The sequence below is a fragment of the Dermacentor andersoni genome, chromosome 11 (genome assembly GCF_023375885.2).
Source record: "Dermacentor andersoni chromosome 11, qqDerAnde1_hic_scaffold, whole genome shotgun sequence".
NCBI classification, from domain to species: domain Eukaryota; kingdom Metazoa; phylum Arthropoda; class Arachnida; order Ixodida; family Ixodidae; genus Dermacentor; species Dermacentor andersoni.
The window spans coordinates 114,167,219-114,189,356 of NC_092824.1; the positions used below are offsets into that span (position 1 = coordinate 114,167,219).

Consider the following 22,138-nt stretch of genomic DNA (forward strand, 5'->3'; position numbering starts at 1 on the left):
TACGGCGTAGCCGAAACGTCCGCGTCGTTCTCCGCTGCTGCGGGGCAAAGTAGGTGACGACCGATTCGAGGGCGGCGGGCCAATGGCAGCGTCCGGAGAAAGAGGATGCGGCGAGTCACGTGACGGCGCGCCCGTGGCGCCGCCTGGCGTGTTATTTAACGTAAAGTGAGGGCACCTAGGTAAACTGTCCGCACAATCACACTCGTGTCCGGCAAGCGAGCAAGTGAGGACCCCCACAGCCGAACGGACGACGTCTGCACAAGAGACACACGCGCACCGGCTGCAGACAAGCCTTGCCGCCGGCCTAGCGCGCATTTTGTTTTTGTTTTGTTTGATTCTCTCTCTCTCGTGACGCGACGACCCTGGATTTGTGACCGTCGGTCTCCCTCCGCCGTACTCCTCTCCCAAACCGCCACCACAGTCGATGTCTCCGCAGAGGCAACGTCACTTCTCAGCGAGCTACTCGAATAACAGGTGAGTCGATGCTACATGTAACCTGCAGTTCTGAAATTTTTTTTTTTCCAGTGTGCGTCACTTACTCGTCCCAGACGCACTTATGCAATCGCCGCGAAGCAGAGGCAGTTACCAATACGATAGACGTATACTCAATTGGCTTCACCCTCATTTTCCTCTCCATCCAGTCGAACTTGTGAGACGAACGAGACACCAAACTCAAATGAATCAACGCCAAAAACACGTATGAGAGTACCACGGTGCGACCTATCGCCATGTTGGATTTCCTTCGACGTCACGTTGCAAGCGAATTGTCTGACAGTGTTACCGTCACGAAACTGAGACCTCTTTCACTGCAAGCAGACGACATGTGCGAGAATTCACATATCCGCATGACATAAAGCACACTGATAAGACCGTTTTTGGAGGATTCCTTCGCATGCAAAGTGCCAGAATTCATACTTAGCCCCTTACAGATCCATATATATAATATGACGAATTGTGGGTCTGACGCTACAATTTCAGCAAACCTAAGTAGTGTACTTACATGTACAATTTTGTTGTTTTTACAGCAGTTTGTTTGCTACTTAACATAAAGCATGGGTCGCACAGCCAGAGGTTAATGCATTTTTATTGGGTCCTAGGGAGTAAAATACAGGTATGCTGCCGTCTTACGACAGGCGCTCTATAATGGCTGAATCACAACCATTGTTTGCGTATCTATTCTTTTCTCAGTTCGTGCGAGAAAAAAAAATTACACATCACCGAAGCCCAATGAGTTCGGCAACACTGTAAACACCCCCAAAGCTCATTTCGCTGAACTTAAAATTTGGGATTCATGGTCACACTTCAAGAAAATGAAATTGAGTGTAATTGTACAAAAATACTTTATTTTTGTTGTAAAAATGCGTGCAGTGTTAGCACCTATCCGACGGTAATGGCGAAGCTGACGTCACGTACACCATCATCAATTACTCAAAAAAAAAAAGAAAGAAAGAAAGGTTGAAGTTATTGGAACTGCAGAAATTTCTTTGCAGTGCTAGGTAAACCAATACCTGTCCACATCCTCTCGTATTGCGACATAATTTTTTTTTCTCTCTCTCTCTCTCTCATGATTTAACAGAGAGTCAAGGGAGAAAGAGAAAAAAAGTTTTATAATGATATGCAGGGGTTTCTGCCGGCGTGTGCATGTTCCCCTATGTGTTACTTCGCATGGGGAAAGGTGATTACGGATTGAAAGGCCCCAGGAATTTCCATTAGCCCGCGTGAATTGTTTGGGGAAGTTCTTTACGCTTAACTAAAAGTTCACAAATTCAACGTGAAACTTTGTCCCAAAGTGAAACCTCTGCACATGGCATGGCTGGCATTCCTGACCTCAAAACTATTAAGCTTCAACGAAACGAGTGGTGCACTTCAAATCATGCAGTTACGGCCACAGGACCACCTCCGAAGCGCGGTTATAACAGAAAATCAATCAATCGATCGATGAATCTATTAATGAATGTCGTTAGTTCAATAGGATGACTGCCTCCGTAGAGTTCTATTCTCTTATTGTTGCTCATGTGTTTACGTTCAAATTGTCATATTGCAGCGAGTGCTGCGTCGTGTCACTTTCGTTTAGGGCACCACACATCAAATTGATGCGCCATACGCATTTCATCGATGCTCATGCCCATGGTTGGTGAAAGTACTCGTTTGCTCCAAGTGATTTCTACGTTCAAGACGTATAACGGAAAAAAGTTGTACGCGTTGTAAGCGCAGGACCTGGTTAACTATTCTGTAAAAGTCCACCTAGTGCACTGTCCATTTCGGGCGCTGCTGATTGGCTAGGGCCGCTCGTTTCCTCCTCGCTCGTACAGCTGCATACAATCAGCAGCGGCCGAAATGGATAGTCCACTAGGTGGATTCTTACAGAATCACCCCCCCTATTGCAGATTGTGTAACCTCGCATTTCTTACATGCTATTTCTTCAGTGGCGCTCACGCTTTGTGCAGCCATAATCATAGTCATACGGAACGAGGATGCTTAGTCATACTCCAGTGAAAATAGCATTCGCTTTTCAAATTAAGCTATACGTGGTGCTGTGTGCTGCGTTCAAAATACTTTGATTAAACATGCATCTATATCGCACCCCGATAATGACCGCTGGTTAGGAGTGCATTGCAAGGTCACTCCTCATTAAATAACTTGGAATGTCAAACTTTTTTTTTCCGTTGTGCGAGTGGGAAACAGGAGTATTGCAGAGTGCTATAGTTAAAACGCAATATAAGTTAATTTTATAAGCGAGCTTGGTATTCGTAAATCTAGCGAACATCACGCGACGAAATAAGAGAGATAATATTTTATTTTAAACTGAGAACACCCGAAGAACGAGAGAATCTCCTAGCGTCTAAAAGCACGACTTCCTTCATACGACCCTGGAAGTACACATTTGCAACTGTTTAGCAAGTCATATTTCATTTCACTATCTAGCTGGCCGAATTCCACTGCACATACATGCAGAACCAACAAACCAAGATACCCGTTATGCGCTCACCAGTTAAGCATCTCTCGCGTCGGTGCGCGTCCGTGCATCGATCCGATAAGGAGGAATTCGATTACGCTTGGTGAGCGATCAGCGATCCAATTCGGAGATACCAGCGGTGCGTCCGAATCCCAGCCCTGGTTTCCTACCTTATAGGGCAAAATGTTTCTTTGCCCCCCCCCGGCGTTCGACGTGTCGTGGCGTGTCTCGCCGAGTAAAACGGACCGATACCGCAGATATAATCCAAACTGGGCCAATCCCGAAGAGTGGCAATAAGAGATGGGAAGTTGTTGTGCAGATCCTAGCATTATAAGTGCAAAATGTCCTCGAAAGGGCGTCGTCATGCTTTGTAATCCCGGACTTGGAGCGAACGCAATCATAGGCTTAGGTGGGTTGACCCTCAATGATGTTATCGCATTAGAGACGCTCAGGTGTAGCATGTTGACCAAGCTTCTTTGCTTGTTCCTCTGGATTTCGAGTCGACGTCTCGCCGAGTAGACATAGCGGAGGAGCGCGTTTCTTACAAAGTTGCGCGCTTAGAGAGGAAACACGAAGGAGAGCTGCGGCGTTGTAGAGGAAGAGTTTGGTGAACACTCTATTGGCGTAGCGGAGCTGGATTTCACATGTCGCAAATGATGCTCGTACAGTCCGTGGTTGCGCTAAAGGACACTTGACCAACGCCTCGATTGGGAGGGGCAAGTTAATCTAACACAATCCTGGGGTTTTACGTGTCAAAACCAGGATCTTATGATGAGGCACACCGTATGTGGGGGACTCCAAATTAACTTTGACCACCTGGGGGTTCTTTAACGTGCACCTAAATCTAAGTAAACGAGCGTTATTGCAATTCGCCTCCATCTAAATGCGGCTGCCGATGCAGGGATCCAAACCAGCGACCTCGGCCTCAGCAGCGAACCGTCATAGCAAGAGCTACAGGCGCCGGTTGGGATAGGCAAGTGATCATGCTTTTGAGAGGGGTATTGACACGTCTCGGGTCTAGCGCTGCGTTTCGTACTTTTCAATATGGCCACCCGTACTGGCGTGTTCTACCTGCCCCACAAAACCTGGTATTGCGAGAGTATGGAAGACATCGAGAAGAGTTAGGTCCACCGATTCCCACAGTGCGTGGGATCCGCGAAATCTTTATCAATAACGTGGTTGGACCATCGAACACTGTAGCGGTTTCACTTGTTCCAATCTCTCAGAAAGCGGCTATGCATATCTGTTTTATTTGATTATTTATTCATTGAATCGTTTATTTGTCGTAACGCAACTCGTGGGCTGTCACGACGATTCCACGGTGATCATTCATGGAACATGACTACAACGAGCGGCAATGTCGCTATTGTAGCCGAAAAGCGTTCGTAAAACCTTTTAAAAAGAAGAAGAAAGAAACGCACAAAGCACGCGTGATTAGCGAGACCTTAAGTTATGATAAAAAAAAAGGCGAGATGATCGAGGAGGACAAAGTATTTATTAAATTAAATGAAAATACACGATTGACGAGAACTTCTGCTTCTCCTTGCTTCCGTGTCGCGCGAGTGAGGAGACTAGCTTGTCGTGTCAAACTAGCGAGACTGACGCTCAAAACAGCGCACGTTTTTGTTTTCTCTCTCTGTGTAGTTTTACTTCTCTGACTTGTTGGGTGCGAAGGCCCGAAATCACGGACACCCAAACAACACAACGAAAATGGAGCATTTCATCCGGAGACGCCTTGCAAAAAAGACACGAGGCGTTACGTATACGCGCACTATGTATCGAGCCCACCGAATCAAATCATTCGAGGAGTGGGCCCAGCTGCCACACGAATTCCGCGAGGGACACACTCGTGGTGCTTCTCAAGTTCCTCAAGGCGGCCTGTGCCCTCACATACTGTCGTAGTGGTAGCGCAAAGATGACTTAAATAGAGAGAGGGAGAAAGAGAGACATGCCTCTGTAGTTTTTTCGTTTTTCCCCAGAATGTCACTTTTGCACCACCAACATGAGGGTGCTTTACAAGCTACACACTTTCCGCGGTGGCTCAGTATTTGTGGCGTCCTGCTCCGCAGCTCGTGGTCGAGTGCTGGGTAGCCGGCCGCGGTCAGCGCATTCCCACGGGCGCGGAATACGAAAACGCTTGTTTATGCTAAGATTTAGGTACACATTAAAAACCCGAGGTGGCCAAATAAATCCAGAGCCTTTCACTGTGTGGCATCTCTGACAGCAGCTGCATTGTTTGGGTCTTAAAGGTCCTTGTTCAATCGATCCTTCTAGATTTTTGGGTGTGCCTCACAAAGCTTAGTGAAAAAGCGGAAAGTCACTAAAAGAAAGAACCCTGAGGGAACATCAGCTACATATTCCATTTTTCTTTATTATTCAGTTTGATACAAAATACTATGTGCCCAGCCTCCTTGTTACTTCTTCGACTTCTTCTATCTCTCTCCCGCTCTCTCTCTTTCATGTGGAATCACCTCAAAATTCTGCAATGGCTGCTTTCTCTTTATGTCGGTTAACATGTTTAGAGGAATAAACTTTATTCATAGAAATGAGCTGGCGGTGAAATCGTCCGAGGTGGGCGGCGTCCCTTTGTCCAGGATGCCGTGGGCCTGAGCTGGCCCTTCTCACCAGACAATGCTGGTCTTCGGGGGTCGGGCTTGTAATCTGGGCGTCCCACTGACCGACGGTTGTAGCATTGGATTCTTTTTTTTTAGATATGTCCACATACTATATTGTCAATTCAACGCTTAGCGAATTTTCAGTCAAATGCCACGCACCTAGTTGCTTCATTCATAATAATGTCAGAGCGGATCACTGGGTATTTCTCGGTGGAATAGTATGAGTATCTCAACTTCATTAAGGCGAAACGTGGGGGCCGCTGTACAGGTACCTTTTCGTTTCCTTTTTCTCGTAAAAAGAAGTTATCGCCAAGGCACCGACTTTATACTTGTCTTCTAGGACCTCAGTGGAGAAAGTGTCACCGGACACCAATTTGAAATGAAAATCAAAGTTGGCCACTCCTTCTAAAGAAAACCAAATGATCAGGCATGGTCGCATCCTAAATTATTGTTGGTAAATGAACCACCTGGATAGCTTGGATATCTTGGCGCGTTGGTGTGCCCATAAAAAGAACAGCTCGGGCACTTCGAACATACTCTTAATGTGGAATCCAATCAGCACACCCCTGAAAGGCCTTGCGCCGCGATTGACCAAGAAACTAGATCAGGTCAAGTTCAACAGGCCATGCCCGTCTTGACACAGGAAGCGGTCATGCCAGTCCCTAGCTAAGCGGGCGGCCAACCTCACATCTTATTCCGCAGAGGCACCTCGCATTCTAGGACGGCGATAACTACGAGACGCAAGTTGCCTCTTCCGTTCTCGGAGTACCATTGTTTGAAAACAGATCGTTGTTAACAATGGGTCCTGCTTTCTGTCGCAACTGAAGACAAGTGCGACCTTGCAGACGACTTGTGTATCTGCTCAACTTAAATGCAACAGAGTTATCTCCTTATACATATATAATAGTCAGAATATTAATTTAATAACGTTATTGCAGGCGGAAAGTCGAATAAAGTTCAGGCAAAGTGCAGTAGATAAAGCGGCATTATTGAAGCACTAGCCGAGCTTCATATCATAATTTTTATTTGCTTTATAATAGGTTCTACCATAGTATACACGGTTGCATACGGGAACGAACAGGCCGTGACTGAAATAAACGACATCTCTATCTCTGCAAGCGTCCTTCCATCCGCTTCTTTCCTCAAAAGCGACGCGCCGTCATTCTTCGATGGGGAGGCTGTACGCAGAAGTTTATACACGAGGCGTAAGGCAGTCAGGCAGGTCAAGTTCGCGGCACAAAACACGGACGGGGCCCGTACGTCCTTGACACGGAATACGTACGCTGCGGAAAGGAGGCGACGGTGCCGTCATTTTTACGGCGGTCGACCTCTCAACGAACGCAATCTCACGAGCCCCTACCAATTCCCCTCTTTCCTTCATCGTTCTTCTAGCAGAAACGGAACTGCCTACTCTTCGGCTCTCACGACTACGCGTTTGTGAAGCGTCGTCTGCCCTGTTCTGCTTCTTGGTTGCATAGCGCTTCTGTTTTTGTGTCCTCGTCTGCTTCTTCTTCTTCACCTTGCGCGTCTTGTGTTTACTTCGTCGCTTGACAGTTTCTTCTTCCCTCTATTTCGTCTGCTTCTTTGTTTGTGCGTCTGTTTTCTTTTGTTTCCCTCTACGTCTTCATTATCTTCTGTTTTATTTGACGTTATCTTTTTTTTTTCTTGCGTTGTACGCGTTTCTCCTCCCACGGCATGCGTCGTCTGCGATCCCCAGTCTGCTCCTCTTTATTCCTTCTGCTTCTTCCTACGCTCTTTCCTGTCGCTGCGTGTTGCCGTCTTGGTTGCCAGTTGGGGCCCGGTCGTCCGTCCGGCCCGTTGACCCGGTAATCCCCGACGACGGGACGACGAGGAAGACTGGCTACTAGCCGGTCGAAGCCAGTAGGTCAGCGTATGGCCGCGGCGACCGCCTCACGACGCGCCTTCGAGGAAGGAAGGAAAAAGGCGGGCGCGGAAGGCAGCAGCATCCAGAATGCAGACCGGATCGCACCACCCGAAAGGCATTACAGATGCGCCTCGGATATCGAAGCGAAGCGGGGTGCGATCCCCCCGGCCGCCGTGGTTGTCGTTTCGGTCTTTTCCTCCTCACCACCACGTTCGTATACGCACCTGCACCGCTTCCAGAGACCAGTTCCCAGGGTATCCCCCTCCCGTTTAGCGGCATATATCGAGTCCACGGTAGTTATCTCAAGTTTCCGGCGGAATTTATCGTCCGCTTTTAATGGATTGCTCCACATATCGCGCTCGAATCTCGAAGCGCGCGGCCAGCGTAGTAAGGTCTACTTTGTCTAACGATGCGAGTCGGGCGGCGCAGACTGATTCAGACTGGCGGGAGTCCTTTGATACCGTACGTGGATGTTCCCGGTCGCAACGAGAAAGACGACGGGGTTATCTATAAGTGGATGCACTTCATGGGAGAACGCAGTTGCTGGCGGCTTGTTTTTCAAAACACGGGACCGGGTTCCTATCCCTACCGAAAAATACGACAGGGTCTCATTTTACGAGCGCCCAGTGATTCAGTATTATCTGGTCGATACTGCTTCTTTGCTTCGCCTATCTAACGGCCATGGCGTCCAGGCGTGCCGTACGTCAGTGTATCTTTCTGTATTCGCATTATTAAATGCGATTTCCGTTACGATATTCACTAAAAAATATTCTGCCTGGAAGGAGATTGTTGTGCTTTCTTGTAGCGCATTTCTATCGTTTCTTCTTTGCGCGTCTTGTATGTTTCTTGTCTTTTTTTTTTTTGCGCCTTCTGTCGCATTCTGTCTAGCGTAGAGTTTAGCTGGCGAGGACACAGAAATCGACAGAACCAGTGCTAACTTTCAACTATCTTTTCTTTTGCCAAGAACAATGTGATATACAGTATCACCACGAAGAAAAATGCAAGAGAAACAATATTCGTGAAAGAAACAAACAAAATAATAATAATAAGACACACAATTGTTAAAATATTTATATATATATATATGCGGTTGTCTAAGTGATATTGCTTCCACATGCAACCAGAAACATTTAGTTCCTTAGTTGATAAACTCAAGAGGTAATTTTTTTTTATTCATGGTAACCATGTCACTTCAGCAATAGTGTCGCGTTTCTTAATTTATTGTTTTCTTTCGCTCGATTGCTTGTTATTAATGTAATTGCTATCTGTTTTATATATGTTTTATTTTATTTCGCCTTGCACGTCTTTCCTTTTCTTGCACTTTTGAAATAACGATACCGCATGTCAAGTTCATTTGAAAAACATATAGTACAAGCCGCGTGAAGTCAGCGCTGTTCTTGTCGCTTTCTTCGTCCCTGTCATTACTCGAACTGCTACTTTTTTGCTACCTAAGTGGGAGGAAAGGAAACGACAAACCAGAAAAAAATTTAGGGGTGAATCAGCAAATTTGGTGGATGGTATAGTGTGAGCTGGAGGCGAACCCGCGATCTGCAGTGCCCCTTTCGTTTGCAAACATGAGGCCTGCCAACACCGACTCAGCCCTCCCAATGTCAGAATAAAATAAAATTAAAATTGTGCTACAACCTAACTCAATAAAAATACCAATACTTGATGAAGTATACTAAAAACTGTTTGATAAATCAACATTTCGATTGTTTGTTTAAAATCGGCAGCTATGATTATCTGCACCTAAGAATAACATAACTGTTTACGAATTATTACCGAAATAGTCGCGTAAGGCGGCCAGCAATCGTGATGCATTGGTCGTTGAGGTTGATGTCGTGATTGCGGAAGGGTCGGCATAATCGTCGGCTTCGAAAAATTAGGCTCAGAAAAAGAAATCAGTCAGCGATTCAGCTTTGCTCTAAACTACACGCGAATAAGATGTCGCGATATAATCGGTGTCAATACGACAATCGTAAACGAGCTCTAAAAACTGGGCATTTCCCGATGAAATCGCGCAAACCGCCAGGTACGCAACGCGACGCACTTTCCAAGTCCCACGTGTTGCTTATTCAGAGAGAAAGCAACACCTCTCTTTTTCGACGGACACGTTCGCACATCCCACAGGGCGTGACCATGCCGTGCTTTTGTTCGGTCGTGTAGACGCAGGTCTAATCTTTAGCAACCCACATAGCCGTAACGCATCCGTGTCACTTTTTTTTTTTCACTCGCATATTTTGAATGCGAACTCACGTTCAACACCATCTTTAGTTCGTTCCGCGTGCTCACCTTTCACGCCCAGTGGATCACGATATTTCGTGTCCGCCCAAAGAACGGCTGGGCTTCGCTGAACACCTTCGCCCACGAACGCGAATGTGCCTGCGGAAATCTTAAAAAAAAACTACAGCGGTTAAAGCGAAAGCGTTGAAGTAGTACGCGTTCCTATACTGTGCGTACACTGTACACCAAGGCAGCGAGCGTGACGTGTTCTTCAGCGGTTTCTTTCTTTCGTTGCAGATGTTCTCGCATCAGTAAGTCTAATTGCTGCGTACACTCTGCTATAATGCATCGTTAAGAACCGCGAAAACAAATGCAGGGGAGTAATTACAGTGAGTGTTATAATTTACAGTGAATGTGAGATGATTAATTCCGTTCAACTAGCACACTTACCTGTTACGTCATAATCACTGCATTTTTTCCAGAAATGTATCCAGCACGTGAGAAAAACACCAACTACGTCGTGTTTCCGTCCTCCTTTTCGTTTCTTTTCTTTTTCCTCACTAGGAAGGCAGTTGGAGTGTTTTGTACTTTGCAATGTTATGTTAGTAAGGATAGGCCCGCATTCGAATATAAGCCCGGAACGCCGCGTAATCATTCGACGTACAGAATTATACTCATTTTAGCAAAGCATTATTCGAATTACGCAACATGCACTCATATCCTCTGTTATGGTCGTGCTATAATAATGGAGCGACAAAATTTGACACAGAACTGCGATCCGTCGAACGTTGTCTCGGTGCAGTCATATTTACGACCTGAGGCTCGTAAAGCGAATTGGCTCGCGCAAACACGCCCATCCTAATGCACTTTCACTCTCTTACATACCATAAACGGACGACAAGAATTACGACTACGGACGCAGACGCGCACGTTTGAACCTTTGCATAGAAAGCGGCTGTTTTAATGATCTTTTTGAACGGTCGCAATGGACATGGGAGCACAGAACCGCGCAGGGGTTTCACGACTTCTTCACGATCCTCCATGCAGTCATTTTCTGCACGTCTTCTAGCACGACATGAGAGCGGTCCCCGTTTTCAGGCAGACGATTAAGGGGCGCCGAGGCGTCGTCTGCTGTATTATCAGGCGAACAAATTGACGCCCGCCAGCTCGAAAGACGCGCATACCTTAGTATGTTAAGAGGACTGCCGACGACGAAATGTCTATAAGGCAAGTAGAAGAAAGCATTGGAGCATTAGGTCACCTGTCTCGGCAGTCTAGAGGAATTAAATACGGCAAGCTGGTTGTAAAAGTGAGGCCGGTGAGCACGCAGGACCGGAATTGCTCATAATTCCAACCACCGTCGGCCAAGCTAAGATCAATGATAGTACTCGGGAAGAGCAGACAGAGCGAGCATACGGCGTGAAGTACGCTCTTGTCAGGGGGGCAGACGAAACCGTTTGGTGCACGCAGACGACGAGAAAAACAACTATATGCAGAAGGCTTAAACCATCGTCACGGTCCCATGGTATTTCGCACACCTCAGACCATGATTCCCGACTACAAAAATAGAATAATAAAAACTACGCTATACGGAGCGTGCTACTGACCTCACTATGTTTTCAGTTGCGTACAATACACACGCAAAGGTCCGATAATAGGCGGTTCCGCGAAAATAACAGGGCACGCAGGTCTGTCGTTTCGCAGCTTTGCAGTTGTCATTACGGGGCCATATGTGGGGGCGCTCAGAGCGTTTTGTTCCTTCCTTCCGACGTCGCAGCGGTTGTGGTGCCCCCACTCCGTGGCCTCGTGATCCGGCCCGATTTTACGGCGGCTTCTTCTAACGGATATTCGCGTGGAACTATTATCAGCACGTTCGGGGCGATTCGGTCGAAAGTACACGCGAGCTCACGCTTCAGGCGACATCGTCAAATGCTTTACCACGTGGTCCTTTCTTAAGATAATGACGATGACCATAAAAGTGCTGTCATGATCACCGCGAATGTAATCGTGACAGTCCTTTTCACCATGCGAGTGGCGAAATTGTGTTCCAAACTTCGTTGCAACTCATCGCGACGCAATTTCGCCAGCCAGCGGGCGATGTATGCGTCCTCTGAGGGCGGAGAAACAGCATGTGGCGAGCGCGTGATATTTGGCGAGCACGAGACACGCAAATGCACCCAGACCTCGAAATACTGACCCAAATTTAGTGTCCGTCACTGAAATGTCGCCCCCATTGGGAATTTCAAAATTGTTATTAGGGTAACAACGGTTGGTGAGCTGTAATGGGAGCTATGAATACCTATAGAAGATTACGATGGTGCTATTACGGCGTTACCCAGAGTATCACATATATCGTGAGAGGCGAGAACATTCCGCAGCGAAGTTATATACATCGAGGCGAGTATAAATGCTGTCTTCTCCTGTGTGCGTCATCTGGTGGCTAGTGAAATGCTGCATGTGCCAATAGAACGTACCCGATGGCTAGCTTATCGTTACTTCTCCTATATCTGACTTTTGACAGACATCAACTGGTCAGAGTTACTGTGCGATTGCCGAGTCTTGAGCCAAAAACGACATGTTACGCGCTCGCATACGAGTGTCATTGCTTCGTGGTACCGGTAGCGTACTTGCGCCTTCGCAATTACCTTCAGTTGCGATAATCTATAGTCTGTCGTCCTAGTTGACACACACACACACACGTATACAAACATAAAAAAAAAGATGAGAAAGGATGAGAAACAATTGAGCCGCAAGCAACAACAGTTCCGTAGCTGGACTCCACTTCTATTCGCTTTCCCCAGCAGAACCACAAAGAGGAAGAAAACGCACAAGGATCTGCAAGGACTTGACTACCAACTGTTCGAAATGCAAAGTGATGTTCAAATTATTAACCCAGTGACAATCTTTATGCTGTCTCCCCTGCCATTTCCTACCGATCACCATATTTTACCATGTCTTAAACCGATCAGCAGGCGCCATATCGGGCGCGGGTAAATTGATACAGATGTGAAACACGTATGTCCCACGTAACAAACGACTACTACTAAAAGTGACAACATGTGGCGGAAAGTTGCGTAGCGCAATTTATAACTTCTAACAAACACCCAAGAAGAAAGAAACGCAGGGAGAACAGTGTTTGAGCATGATAGATGTCTTCTTACCACCTCCTTTAGCACGAAGCAGGGACAAGCAAAACGCATGTTATTAACAACAAGCAAATTATGCCGAACTAGAAACAGACGATATATTTTTAGGCAACGGCAAGGAGAGCACAGGCTACTTATAAGCTGTATCAGACAAAACATAAACTAGTCACCCCCACGCTCCAAGCCTCCATAGAGAGAAAAAACAAAGGACAAATAGGTCTAAGACCTGAACGAAAAGGACAAAGAAAGTGTATCTAAGTCCTGAACGGAAAGATTAGCAGACGATAATACCGGCACTGGTTCAGAATAATTCAAGGGACTAACATTGAAAAAGTAAAATTAAAGAGATACCCCGAAGAAAGAAACGAGAGCGTCTCACATAGCGCTCCGCAGTCGCCTATTGAGCAGACGAAAAGTTTATACGGACGAGACATTTCAAAACACACGCGACAGGCACTGCAAAATACAAATGCAGTATACGAAGCATGAGAAACAAACATGCCCCATCAATATCCAAAACAACTGCGTTCACGGAACACGGTCGCCGTCTCCACTTCCCACGGCCCGGCGGTGGAGTTCAAAGAAGTTTGGCTAGTTTCTTCTCCCACGTTGCTTCTTTTATCGTCGGCTCGTAGCTAGTCTTGCCGGCGACGCTCATGGTAGTTTCGTTTTTTTTTTTTCTTTTTTTGTCTCCTTGGCGTCTGTTCTTACGCAACGATCAAGGTCAGGAATGACGTCCCATCCACGAGGCGTGACCGCTCGCAGGTCGCGGCGAGGCATCACTGACCTAGTTACGAAATTTCCGGCGGCGCCAAGCGAAGACCCGGTATTTTGCTCTCCCTCGCCCAAGCTATCCTCTGTCTGCCCTCGCCCATTTGCCAGGGAGAGGATGAGGTCCCAGACATAATGGCGCTCTTGGCCTTCTTATTCGTCTGCTTTTTCGTTCCTTCTCATTCGCTTCTTTTTTCTTATTCCCTTCCTCATCCTCGTCCTCTTTTTCCTTCTCATCGTCTTTGTCCCTCCGATTCCTATGCCTTTGCAGCATCTTTATTTTTCTTCAGCGGCGATGTTGCAGTGCAGTATACGTTCAACATATTTCTTCGCACGCACGCACGCACGCCTTTTCTGTTGCTTCAAAAGAAGCCGATTATTCGATCGAACGAAACTGAACTGCAGTAGACCATCGCTGCTAGAGGGGCGGCCTGGGGCTTCTTTTCTTGCTCTTGTTCTTTTTTTTTTTCATTGTGATTAACGATCTGACGAAAGTCACGTGTTCGAACCCCGCCCGCATGAACCGGATGCGGATGCATGGGTCCGGCACACCTTTCGTCCGAAAAAACGTTGCCGACGCTCATGTGGTGCACTTTAATATTTTTGCACTTCTACAACGGTATCGTATGTGTCACGGGTGTGGCTTCGACGCCCAACTCGTGTGTTGTCGATTAAGGCCTAAACCACCAATCAAAGCAGGCCGACAAGCCCTCAACTAGAGAACTCCGAAGGCCACATGTTGGATTTGTTTCTTAAAGCTTGCACGCAAACTGAGTGTGCAACGTCCTTTCGAATCTCGTTTCGTCCAAGGCTGCATAGGGAACACTCCCTCATGTTCCTTCGCACTAAAATGCCATGTATCGTTAGTTAAGGCCAAATAATCAATATAAGAAGTTGCAAAATGCTCCAATCCGGCATTCAGAAGGCGAGTGTGTCAAGCCCTACTTCTGGAATGTCAACGCCGGCTATGACAGTCGCTGTTTGCATGTGCTGTGACCTGTATATAGGTAGCGTTCCGTGTATTTTTCGTGTGCGTCAAAAAAACTATCCTCATCAATGGTTCATACCCCCGTAAGCAAGAAAAATATCCAATGACTCATAGCCCCGTGAAGCAGAGGCTACAAGCACTCAGCAAAGTGCAGGAAACAATGCTTACATTCTTTCTAATGACGCATACAACGTAAAGAACATGAAGAAAACTGTCATCATCAATGCCTCGTACCCCGGAAGCAATGGCTTCTAGCCCCGTAACGTTTATGGCTACTCACTGTGCGTGGATTGGTAGCGATGGCACTACCCCTGTGCTCGTTATGTGGATATGTCGGGACCGAAAAGGGAGTGGAGACTTCGATGTGGGAATTTCAAAACCAGGAAAGAGATGCTTCCCTCAGTTTATCCTAGAAAAGTTTGGATTGAAGTGCCACACCAAACCGAGACACCCAACTTCTCAACCGTCGTGTGTAGATTTAACATTGACCAAGATTTTGTCTAAGGTTGTAACTGAACGAATCAGTGTATAGCACAGTAACCACAAAAATATCATCACTGCCATTACCAAATGACGAAAATATACATTTACCCTTGTCAAACCCTCGGTGATGTGCTACAGCTTGGCTAGTCAACTCCTTGACAAAGTGGAATTGCTCCACAATATGTTAACACCATTTTTGCCGGCGTTACAACAGTTGTAAACGTTTCAATGACTAAAGGTACAGCGCTAATCTCTTTCTGCGATAAATAATTTCGCCATTCGTTACAGCGGAGCCATTTTTACCTGCTCCCATATTTATGTATGCTTTTCCTGAAGCGACGTCACGGTCTACAGGTTTTCGTATCCGTCAACGGGAGTTCACTTGGTTCATGGAAATTTGCCATTCAGGCGATAGCTCCACCAAGTACGGAGGTCACGCAGTCTCCGGTTTCCGGATGCTTGCGCTGGAATCTTGATGACATGCACCAGATTACAACAAATGAAATTCTGCCTTCAAGGGCAGTGCCCACAAGTGCGCGGTCAACACATCCCCTTCGTGTTGGAGATTCGAGAAGGGTGCACACATTCAATGTTGACACAGCAAGCGTGTCGCTCAAAAATTTATCGGTGAGGTTTTACGTCGCGACCTAACGCAGGGGCTGTGAAAAACGAAGTACAGAAAGGAGGGAGGGAAGAAGATGAGATCAACTTTGGTTACCCTGAGTTCTTAAACGAGAACTAAATGCACCTTCAGACGTCAGTCGGAGAATGGATAAAGACATAGGGGCAGCATGCTACACACATACACTGCATGGGACAGACGTACGAGAGGCTCTGTGTCATCATACATTCGCACCCGACGTCTGAGCACGCAAAGCCGACCTGCCTTAGCTTTCATCATAACCCAAATGCACGAGCGGTTTCTGCATCCCGCTCCAATTACGACGCGGCCGAGGCAGCTTGGAATCGAACCACTGAGATGGTGCTCAGTGGCACGAACCTCATAGACACAGAGCCACAAAAGGCGGGCTGCTGCTTAAAACAGTACCACTACGTCGCAGTCGTTACGCCATGTTAGTATTCACGGCAGCAGTCACACTATACATAGTGACCGGAACAGAAGGTTCACGTTACATTAAAACAAATGCAAACGAAGCGGTAACTGAGCTGTAGCGTTGAACACGTCGTATAATCATTGGTCGTCCTGATCTTTTCAACGTACGGACAAGTCCTTGTCCGTGTAAGTTAGACAATCACAATGCTGAATGCTGTTTCAATTCAGACGACGTCAAAAAGACAAAATTCCACAGACAGCTCCAAAGTTTGCGGAGACGCACGATACTTTCATTAATAAACATCGCAGTTTCGCCGGAAAGCCGAAGTATCGATTGCGATAGCAAATTAGTGGAGAGCTATGCGAAGTAAGGATAGTAGTTTTATCGGCTGTATATACTTAGAAACATTCGCTTGATAATTGAATTAACAAGCTTGATGTCAGCGCGGACACTCGCTATCAAAATTTGGAGGACGCTTAAGCTTCGCCTTTAAGAGTGGAACGCGACAGCATTGAGGGACCCCTTACTGCTTTTCATGCTTCGCGGCAACTGCAGCTTATGTAACCGTAACGTTTACCGGGAAACGCTGGCGACGAACGCTATGCACGAAAGCAAGCTTTCTGGTAGAAACGCAGCCTCCTGCGTGGGTCGATTTCCTGTTATTGTTTCACACTTCTCAGAAGTGTGAAACAATAAGTTTGAGAAGAGCTACCATGAAAGATATGCGCTGTCGGTGTTTTTTTTTCTTCATTATATTTGTTTGTGAGTTGCCGTTCTCAAAATTTCGAGACATAACTTTGTAAAGAATGAAAGACAAGGTATGGCAGGGTGGTCTACCAAATTGACATTTCCAAATTCCCTGAGTTTTCCAGGTTTTCCCTGAGTGCCTTTATAAAATAACCTGAGTGACCTAGGACTTTGCTGTCACAATCTAGAAATTATGTTAAAACATAAAAAACTACTTAATCCAGTTTGAATAGTAAGGAGTAGCGTTTATTTTATTCCAGAAGAAAACAGAAGGGAGGGGGCTTGTAAAATGCACAGCGGATAAAATATATTCGAGAAAAGTCGTAAAACCCATTGCTAATCGAGTCGAACATTTTCAAATACGATAAAAAAGGACATGCATACGGAAGCAAATATTTTCAAATATGAGCCATTTCTATAACTGGTGGCAAGCTCATTGGTATGAGGCCCGAATTTTGTCACAAGTGATATTTTCTCGCAAGAGCTGGTAAGTCACCCTCAACTGTCCTGACAAACTCTCAGCCCGCGCACACCACCTCAGTGTTGTGTTTCACTGCTTTACAGTCTGTTTTGGTTTGAATGAGGGACACCTGCATCTCGGCGTCAGCCAACATTTCGTTTTTCTGAGCTCAAGCTCCTTCTAGGAAGCGGTGGCGCGCTTCCTTTTCCGTTCATTCCTCAATCGAAGCACGAAGTTTATAAATTTATAGCGCTGCACCAAGAAAAGATATCGCGGTTCTGTAAACGGCATCTATTAGAACATTCAAAGCGCACAAATTTGGTATGTGAATTTATATCTTACGTCAATTTGTTACGATGTGTACGAGGGTTCTGCGAAAGCTGTTTATCCATGTTACTGATATTTTTTTTTTAGTTTCATGTGTAAGATATCAATTTTCTACGCTTTAAATGTACTATCAGATTCAATTCACATAATTGTGATATCATTCTTCATTGATGAGTTACCAGAGTTGTAAACCTGATAGTTTCATTATCTGAAAATTTTCGATTAGTGTTATTTTTAATAAAAAATTGACGACCTAAATCGAAAATTCGAAACCAACAGTCACTCTATTTTAAGTATTTCTTTTAGATGCAACAAACGTCGTCAAATTTGGTGCAGTGGTTGCCGAGAAAAACAAATGATCCTTTTACATGTATTTAGGTAGGAGCACCCGGGATAGAGCTTCCTTTCAATCCTAAAATCTGACATCCTCTTTTGGCGAATTCCGAGGTACTGGGTGGGTGGGTTCAATGAACACCGAAATAAAGCGATAGCAAGGCGGTGCAGCGGCACTACGTTCTACGTCCGTTAGAGAAAAATGCGTGAATGGCGAACCGGACGACTCCCAAAGAGCCCACAGTACTCGTAACTCTATGCACGGGCCTCCGCTTCCTTCTATCGTGATGAAGATAACGTACTGTTGGTTTTGATTTCAGTTTTGCTAGCTGCGAAGCATCGATGTAAGGAGCGTTTCGCTCTTAGACATCCTTTGGCGCAGGCTAGGCGCAGTTTTCCGCTAAAATGCCGTTTTGGCGAAGAATAACGCAAAGGACCGCTCTCGGCACAGTTTGGCGCAGCTCTTCCACCACTGATGCAGGTCACGGCCACAATATTTCACAAAAAATAATATGGAAGTAAGCAGTTTATCTCCCACAAAAACGTCTGCTTCGACGCTTGCGAGATTTTACACTCAAATAATGATCTTTAAGAACATCAAGTGAAACAGCTCTGGCGAAATGTTTTTGGCGCGATTAAAAAACCTGTTAAAGAGTTTCCCTTGGCCCCAGTAATAGAATATTTGAGTGTTAGCCGCAAGATTTCCAGCGAGACCTCGCGTACAACATATAATATTAGTACGTATAATTTCTCGCACGTCGTTTTTGTCGCCGCTTCTAGACGATCACCACATTCGCCAGACGTGACATTTTTGCTCCACATTTTGTCGAGTGACGTTCCCATATGCGACAAAAAAATCTGGCCGTTTTTTCCGTAGGGTTCTTTGGGCTGCACTGCTCTCATAACGGCTTTGTGAGTGCATGTCAAATATAAGTGCACGTATAGCGCACGAAAAACAAAAGTTAAATATCTGTTCGCGTATGCACACAATGATAGCAATGCACGTAGTTTCCAGGGTGCATATGTGAAACATAAGTGCGGCGAGTGAACTCATCGTCGAGCAACGTTGGTTCAACGACATCTCGAATTTTCTATCACGCCTCAGTCCCTGCGTCCAAGTAGAAACGACGCACTCTGCAGACTAAACGCCGAGATTTACACCAGCCTAGAAGCCTTATTAAAATCAAAGTGACCTTTCCAAAACAGTAAGCTCCGCGAGATATAAACTAATGATAATTACGGCTAAACTGGGCGTAGATGAAACCAACTCGGAAGATGCAGACAACTTATGCGTCGTACCGGCAGTGATTGTGAGTTCCACGTCATGTGTTCGCGATGGGTTTTGCGCAGTTCAGATATAATAAAGAGAGGCAAGTGAGGCAGTAATACCTGCTGCGCAAGTTGACCGCTAGCTACGACCTACGTTTGACACGCCGGATAGCGAGACCAACGAAAGAAAAAGAAACGCGAGAACAACTTGTTTTCTTATGATTAGAAATCAAGCACCGTGCCACCTGGCCTTCAGGTCGTAGTGCAATCGCATTCGGGAAAGCAGGTAACGCCGGAGATCGCAACTCACGTATTCTAAAATTCATTTCACCAGACAGTGATTTGGACTCAGATTCACAATGGTCGTCTGTCATTTAAGCTATCACCATCCTGTTTTTGTTGTCATCTTGTTTGGTATCGCGATGCGCCAGTGACAGTTCTTGCGCATTATTGTTCCTCACCGAAATCCTGACTCAGCCTGGCGCTCTGACCAGAAATATCTAAGAAAGAAAAAAGAAGGATAACGTTTGTTAAGAACGAGCTTTACTCAAGCTCCCTCCAGACTAAGCATTCTTTTCAGCCGCGTACCTGTTTGTCGCCTGCCAAGTGACCGTCTGCTCTCTCTCTCTCTCTCTCTCTCTCTTGCGCAGGTGCATCACGATGACGAGAGCCGCTGTGCTCCTGTGCATGCTGGGTGCGTCGCTGGCGGCGTCCCCCTCATCTTCCTCGTCGCAGTCATCGTCGACGGGTTCGTCGCCGCCATCTTCGCAGTCCACTTCCGTCGTATCTTCGTCCAGTTCGACGTCGACCAAGAGGGACGACTTCAGCGCCGCCGCGTCGTCCAGCCACCCGGTGTACTCGCCCTCGGTCGGCTCCCCGTCGTCTGCGTACGGAGCCTCTTCGCCGTACGGAACGTCCGGTTCCGGTTACTCCGGAGCGGGAGCCGGGGGGTGAGTCTTCCTTTCGGTGACCAGATTGCTCCCTCGGAGCTCTTTGCAAGCTCATCGCAGATATGCCAGCTGACTGCCTTTAGTGCAGACATACATTTAAAAAGAAAGCATTATATGGCACGTAGTCATATAATGTTTATAATGTTTCACAAGGTTATGAAGGCTTTAAGAGAATAGCAATTGTCGCACAAGGAATGCCGATGGAGCCAACATTTCGGCGAGAGACTGGTCTTCGTCAGAGCGAAACTTTGACTCCTAGCAAGATTTTTTGTTCGACCGCTGTTACTGCAGTTAGGTAACGCCAGCTGAATTGCTCGAATAGGCGGACACAACTCGCACGATAAATCTACGTGCGGCATTAGCTAATTGACAAAAGTTTCACCAATCACCTTGTAAAGATTCACTCCAGGGCGCACCTCCCGCGTGCAGAGTCGAACCCAAGCATTCACGAAGCCACGCCCGTTAAGCAATAAACCGGAGCACAACTTCCGAGAAATATATGCCCTCGTATTTATTAACACTTATCGGCACCATGAACACACGCACTTCTTGATTCCTGCAGAAAGGCAATTCCAGAGTACTCCCCAGCTAAAGCTATCCGACAACGCAAAGCAAACTGTCACAAGATACGCGCAGTATGCGGAACAGGTGAAAATAGAGCGAGACAGAGGGGCCTTAACAAGACGATTACTTGAATCTATAAACAAAGGCGAGCGAGCAAGCCGTCAGTACGCCACTGTCGATCCGAAGCGCTCACGTACGCACCGCAACTAGGGTGCGTGTCGCATTATTGCACACGTTACACTAGAAGCTATATCTTTATTGGCTAGAATAGCTTTGACATGTGCGCCGGCCTATCGTGGGCCAAAGATCGGCTGCACCAATGACGTGCTTCACAAATGTGCCACTCAAACATACCGAATGCTGCGCGTCTTCGCACGGCACCGCACCGCAACGTATTTATAGAAATTATTAGTAAATATTATCTTTTGCCCGCTGTAATGACCCTAGAGAGGATGTTCATGTTACGCTTTAGGTAACCTAAGCGATGTAATATCGCCTTAAGTTCCTTTCAGAACGTAGAACGTCTGCACGAAACCGTCATATAACCGAGAAGCGTGCTTCTCCGCATACTGAGTTAATGTCAGGAGAAGTCAACTTCAAGGCACCAATTACGGCCAAGATTCGGCATTATATTTTATTTTTATGAGGTTCTATGATAAACGCCTGGATGTTTTCTAGACGGTCCTTCTTTATTCACTTAATTTTGTCCACGTTGCCAACATTTAATGTTTGCACAATACCCACATCGCATCGATTTTAATGGAAAGATAACAAACAGAACATGCGATAACAATCCGTCATCCATGCACAAGAACTGATTGCGAGTTATGGCTCTACAGCTAATATAAACAGAGCATAACTCAACATCACCAGTCATGAAAACGTTTTCAAAATGAATTGTGAATGAGCAGATACATTAGAATAGCGATTCTGCGTGTTACTGAGAGCGCCGTAGGCTAGAGGCGATCCTAGCAAAAAATGCACATCACAGCCATGCAGACGATCTCATTTGTTTATCGTTCTTGTAAAGGATGGAGTATTTTACAGTACTGTTATTTGGGGTCCAACAGCGGGCGAAGGTTACTCTGTGGGCACGATTTATCGCGCGCGTAAAACGACAATGATATTAATAATTGCTAATGGTGTCCCTTTTGAAAAGGGCTAGCGAAAGATAGTCACTTGGCCTGCCTAAGATAATCAGGTTTTACTATATCTATTGCACTCTAGGAATCAGCCTATACGTTGTACTGGCGCTTAAAACTACTGACAAAGGCATCAAAGATATTTCGGTTGTCCAGTAGACATTACTGCTGTATACGAGCGGTCCGACTCACATATTTATGTAATACAGTGGCGTACGTATCAG

The 22,138-nt window shown here is 46.2% G+C and overlaps 1 protein-coding gene across 1 annotated transcript in view; it reads left to right on the forward strand.

Moving 5' to 3' along the window:
• Positions 1-96: 96 nt before the first annotated feature.
• The window catches only part of LOC126539626 (uncharacterized), a 32,299-nt gene continuing 10,257 nt past the window's right edge, over positions 97-22,138 (forward strand). The window contains exons 1-2 of the mRNA XM_050186513.3: positions 97-474; positions 19,909-20,208. Coding sequence (XP_050042470.2) covers positions 425-474; positions 19,909-20,208 — 350 coding nt within the window. The 5' untranslated portion in view covers positions 97-424. The remainder of the gene's footprint in view (positions 475-19,908; positions 20,209-22,138) is intronic.